General features: G+C 37.5%; 1 protein-coding gene and 1 long non-coding RNA gene across 2 annotated transcripts; one reads left to right on the forward strand and one right to left on the reverse strand.

The window, feature by feature from the left end:
- The first annotated feature begins 903 nt into the window (after positions 1-903).
- Positions 904-1,860, forward strand: or94a1 (odorant receptor, family 94, subfamily A, member 1). Its single transcript, NM_001110317.2, has one exon. It carries the CDS (start codon positions 904-906, stop codon positions 1,858-1,860), a length of 957 nt encoding a protein of 318 aa, NP_001103787.2.
- Positions 1,861-2,733: 873 nt separating this feature from the next.
- Positions 2,734-5,682, reverse strand: LOC141377801 (uncharacterized). Its single transcript, XR_015509229.1, has 3 exons — positions 5,392-5,682; positions 4,413-4,531; positions 2,734-4,326 (listed from the first exon to the last, which is right to left on the reverse strand). It is a non-coding gene; the product is annotated as an uncharacterized LOC141377801 (long non-coding RNA).
- Between the last annotated feature and the right edge of the window lie 395 nt (positions 5,683-6,077).

The following is a 6,077-nucleotide window of genomic DNA, read 5'->3' on the forward strand; positions in this document are numbered from 1 at the left end:
CATGAGCTTGGACGACTGCATCCACACATCTCTGCATTGACTCCAATAACTAATAAAAGTCATCTGGAATGGCAAAGAAAGCGTTATTGCAGGACACCCAGAATACATCAAGATTATCTGGATTATTATCTGGTTCCAATGAAGTATTTGTGAAGATTCATGGGATGCAGTTTAACATATGATTCATCAGAAAAAATTACCTTCCGCCACTTTTCAAAAAGATTAACCAAGTCAAGTTATCATTTGTTGCTCTTACAACTGGGATCAATGACAAGACTTTTGTCAGGTAGTGTATAAAATTCTTTAAACTTGTATGTTTCACAACAGTTTTTTTAAAGGTCTTTTTGATTGTTCAAATGTTCTTCATGCTCTAAAAAAAAATGTTTTCTTTGAAAAACTTTTCCTTAAATGTTTCTTTGGGAAACCAAAAAAGCTTTCTCATATAAAACCCTTTCTCACGCAAAAAAGTCTATATTTTACATTTTGTATTTTATTCTTTATTGTATAACTAGATTGTATTAAATTGGACCATGCCTCAGAGGTTAACACCAATTCCCAACACAGGCAAATCTAAACTTAGCTCTAGATGTCATCAGCTACACTGGCGTCACTCAGAGTTTATCTCTGTCAAGCTCTATATAAATGTCTGCTATAAAGCATACTCCATCATTTGGCTCATGCAGGTAAAGTTATGATCAGTAAATAACTTAAGAGTCAATAAATGTTACAAATGTTACAAACATTTATGAGTCTGTAAATGTTCCAACATATGCATCATATCTTTCAATGTCAATTCTTTGCATTTGAAACATTGATAATGTACCTAATCATTGTATTCATTGTTCATTCCAAGTATTATTTGTATTTATGTCATTGCGGTTCTTAATGTCAGATGTGTGCAGAATGTCCAGTTATAACAGCAGTGGCGATGAGCAGATGCAGCTGATTCAGGTGGACCCCGTGCGGAGGAACATCTCACTGGCGCTGACACAGGTCATCGTGTGGCCCTTTATCTATCTCATCTTCCTCATGCTCCTCATATTCTCCAAGAAAGAGACTTTTACAACTGAAATGCGCTATATATTGTTCGGACACTCTTTGTTAGTAGACTTAACGTTTCTTCTTTTGACGGATTTTGTGGTGCTTTTGTCATACAACCTTGTTTTATTACCTCTGCAGTTCTGCATCCCTGTTTGCATGTTTATAGAAACAGTGGCAGTAAGTGCACCTCTGACCGTCGGCGCCATGTGTGTGGAGCGTTATGTGGCCATTTGCCTGCCTCTTAGACACCATGCCATCTCCACCTCCAGAAGAGCCTTCATGGTGATTTTAATGATCTGGATCGTGAGCTCCATAAACCCGTTTATTGACATGTTCATTCTCGTCAGCACAGCCTCTCATGAATACTTGACTCAGCTCACACACTGCCACTATGAGATTATGATCCCTGAAAAGATCCGCGTGTTTGCCAGGGGGTTGTTGTACATTGTGGGGCTCGTGGTTATTTTAATAATTGAGATATTTTGCTATGTAATGATTTATCTCGCTGCTCGTGCTGCATCTGGTGACAATAAGAAATCTGCGTCGAAAGGGCAGCGCACTATTTCCCTGCACATACTTCAGCTGTTTTTATGCACTGCAGAGGTGATGTGCCCTTACATTGAGTCTGTGGTCATGCAGTATGATATTCAGTCATATCTGACTGTACGATTTATAAACTTCCTGGCATTCAGCATCACTTCTAGAGCGGTCAGTCCTCTTGTGTATGGATTTAGAGATGAGAAATTTTATACAGCGATGGTTTACTTTATCAGATGCAAAAACAACACAATCTCTTCTGACATTGATAAGCAAACATGAAATACATGTTTTTAAAGGTTAAACTTATGCTAAAACATCTATTGACTTTACTAAATGTAACTGAAAAATGTTATGTAATTTAAAATAAATTAGATCATTTTTATTGAGAGCATCACAAAAGCCTCTTGATGCATATTTTTGAATGACTTGCTTTACTAAGTTGTACTTATTTGTTTGTGCATATTAACTGCATTACTGAAATATGAAGAGTTCAGATGCAAAAACCTCTAAATGCCATCTAAACTTTTTTTCTCAGGCTCTTGTGGGTATAGTCATTTTAATTATATGTCAATAAAAAGGGTATTTTCATTGCCTGTAAAGTGAAATAACTTCACATAAACAGAAGATTGGGAAAAAATTTCAAGATTGGGAAAAAAGTTTTTGCATCTGAACTTTAGATTTTAAAATTGTTAGATACAGTAAGCAGATTAACTTGTATTTAACCATTTATTTATAATTACAGATTTTAATGGCCTAATGATATATTATGTATAATTATTAGATTTTTAGATTGATGTTCATTTCAAATGTTCACACTGGAAAATAAGTCGGATTCACAGATAAGTGTATGCAACATGTAATTACATAAAGTTATCTTTGTCTCTTTTTTTAGCTAAATAGGTATTTAGAATTTTTATTTGACAAAGACATCATTGTTGTTTGCTATTAATAAAATGTGTCTCATAAGTGATATGTTGGTAATAATAGCAAATACAATACAAACAACCAAGTGTCACACTCAAAACATTTCATTTTATATTTATTGAGGATAAACTGGATCATATTTAATAATTTAAACACACTTAATAAAAGAGTGTGTCTGCTGTGTCCTGTTCAGTACTCATTTGTTTTTGTCTTTTTTTAATTTTTTTTACATACTGTACTGTAAATATCATATTGTTTCCTTTAACAACACACATGACCAAATCAACTTGAAATAAACCAAGTACTCCCTTTTTCATCTCATGTAGAATGTATATTTAATGTATATTAAATTTCCATTACTGATAATTATAACATTATATTAATAAAATTACATTTACTAGTGCCACTAAAGCACTTACATTTACTTTGTTACTCAAAGATTTTCAGCATATTTAGGGTTTAAAATCTATTGCTGTGCTTTGAAACAGACATCATCCTCCAGTGTTTGCTTAATTTGAACTGAAACATAAAGACTAAGGCTTAGCTCTTATAACAGCTTATGGCAGCCCCTGAGCCAATAGTAATGCTGAGTATTTCCTTCTAATCTTCTTCATATGACTTTAAATATGTCTATTAGCATTAGATATTAGCAGGTTTAATATGTCTGGTGGCCTGAACTGACATCCACATGACTCATTCAAGAATTTAAGGGACATTTCAAGAATTTTCCAATCATTTGTCTTGAACTGCATTGATATACGGAGAAAAAATTGATAATTACAGTAAACTGAAATGAGTTGACATTTTCCACCATTTTGTGCTTTGGCTAAAGATACTAACCTCAAACCCTGGCATGTCTAAAACAGAATTGTGTATGTTCGTCTGGCATGTTAGTCTTGGATTGAAAGTGCCCTTCCTAAATGATCTGATCCCCCCGCATGTAATTACATCTATGATTAATTTCTGTACTTATTATTACATCTTTAATTACACAGTTGACAATCCCTTACACTTTAACCCACCCTTAAAATCAACCCATACCACCAAACTCGAGCCTAACCCATATCCCACCTCAAGAGCACCAGAAGTGTCCTACAATACATTATAAACATAGCAAATACATTGTATTTATTTTTTGTAAATCAAGTACATAGTAGTTAAAGTCACCTAATATAAAGTAGGACCAATGTTTCATGCAATTGTTTGTATGAATTGGTAAACCCAAACAAAAGGATTAAATATAGACTCAATTATGATAATTGAAGTTTAATGTAATTTGAAGCAAAGACAGTTAGAAATAGCTATAGTGGAGGCCTTTAAGTTCATATTTTCAAGACAGAATGTCCCTAAACACATACAAATTTTGCCTGGACAGTATGGAAAACTTAAAAGAAAGAAAGAAGTAATTTCTAAATTTATCTTCACTTGTATCTCACTGCAGACAATACAACAAACATTATTTAATGTGTTCCTCCTGATTTCTTTTTTTTAATTAAAATGTATTTCCATTTTTGTTCTTGCAACACCATTTAAAAAATTAAACAGTATCATTAAAGCATTTACCAGTTTGGAATGTTGCCGTTCCTTTTCACAACACTTAAAAGAAGTTTAGGCCGGAAGACACCAAGTGACAAAGTGTTTCAGTTATTATTTTTTCCCTTTTTTTTGCAAACAAGTCTTAAAATGTACGCAACAGTACAGGGTTTTCTTCGTTGCATTTTGCATCTAAAGTACCTCTATAATCTTCTTGCAAAGCCGGGACTTTGAATTGTTTGCAGAAAGTTGTTTTGCTTTGTCTTGTTGAAATATGCATGGGCACCCCTAGAAAAAGAGACAACATATTGTGCTTCAAATTCTCTATGTATACTTTTCAGCATTATTGGTGCCATCACAGAAGTGCAAATTACCTGTGCCAAGGGCACTGACACAACCCCATACCATGACAGACACTGGCTTTTGGAGTTGCTGGTAACAGTCTGGATGATCCTTTTCTTTTTTGGTCCAGGACACACAGCATCAATTTCTCCTAAAAAATACCAGAAACACTGATTCATCTGACCACAGTTGTAACGGAGGGTCTGACACAGAGGGATCCATTTGCAGTATATTTACTAAACAGAGTTTAATAACAAACAGCACACAGATGTTAAGCGTGTGCGAACTCACATAAAACACAGTTGTAGTTAGTTGAAGGGCTGGCGGCTGGCAAACACAAGGTGAGTAATCAGACATGGGTCAAAGGCAGGCGGCGAGTATCAAAGTCAGGATGCAGGCTAGAGTTCAGGGCAGGCGGCAGGCAATACAGAGTCGAGAACAGTCCAAAACGGGAAACGCAGGCAATAATCAGGAAACGCTCAATAGTGTTAGCCGGGGCAGAACAAGACATCGCACTGAACTTGAGTGAGAGTGTGGCTTATATAGGTGAGTGTGGGTCGTTAGCGGGATGAGGAACAGGTGTGTGTGCTTATCAGTTTAAGTGGATGATGTAATGTCTAGAAGTCCGGTGATGATGACCTCTGCTGGCCAGAGAGGGGAATGACTGGGACCGAGTCTGTGACAACAGTACACATTGTGGTACTTGACAAAGGTTTGCCAAAGCCCATGTGCTGATATCGCTTATAGATGAATGATGATTTTTGCATTGCCAAATTGACTGTTCCTTAGCTGTAAGTGTCAGTCTCTTCAGCATAAAAGGATGGCGTTTCCTTGCTTCCCCTGTGCTTATATGCGGAGCTAATGTCACATCCTCAGTCTGATCATGCTGTCTGTTCCCCATTTCTGTTTACTTGTAGTGAGCGCACGTGAATGTTTATTTTGATCACTCCCCGTATCTCTTCTCCCTCTCGTTACCCCATTTACCATCTATTAAGATTGATTTTTACTCACCTGCACCCTATTAGTAATTCCTCTCGTGTCCTATTTATTCCCCTCCTTGTGTGTAGTCCAGTGCTAGATTGTTGTTTTGCGAGCGCGCCCACGCTTAGCCATTTGCTTCTGGTCTCGTCTTGTCTCCTGTCGTGGCTCTCCTATCCTCTCCTATGTTGTCTTGTTGTGCTGCTTCATGCCGGAACCATCTCCTTGCACTTTGCCTCTCCTTAACATCCTTTGTTCCCAGGCCGGACTGCTTCAACCTCACGGAGCCCATCGGCTTCAACTGACTGCCGGCTTCCTCTCCCTCGCTCACGCTCCACTTCCGCATTCCCCTTACGGCAACGTACCAGCACGCCCCCTGCCGGGTAACAGCATTATAGACTCTATTGTTTGCATATCTTTTTGGCTCACCTGTCTTTTGCTTTTGCTTTTTTTTGAAGACTGTGAACAGGGTGCCCCCTTTTGGATCTGTTTGGCGACAGGACCAGGTCTCTGTTATCAAGGACTTAACAGCGCCCTCTTCTGGGAGTTTTTCATGCAGTTTTTTTGTTTTTATTTTTCTCTTAATTTTCTCTGCAAGCGCCCAGTTGGATTTTGAATACACACCCGTGAACTTGGGGGGCCGTTTCGCGAACTGAATCGCATAGCTGAGTCTCCACCGCGAAGGGCTGGCCACGCTAACCAAGCAGGCAGAGCTCTCG

The sequence above is a fragment of the Danio rerio genome, chromosome 15 (genome assembly GCF_052040795.2).
Source record: "Danio rerio strain M-AB ecotype USA chromosome 15, GRCz13ab, whole genome shotgun sequence".
NCBI lineage: Eukaryota > Metazoa > Chordata > Actinopteri > Cypriniformes > Danionidae > Danio > Danio rerio.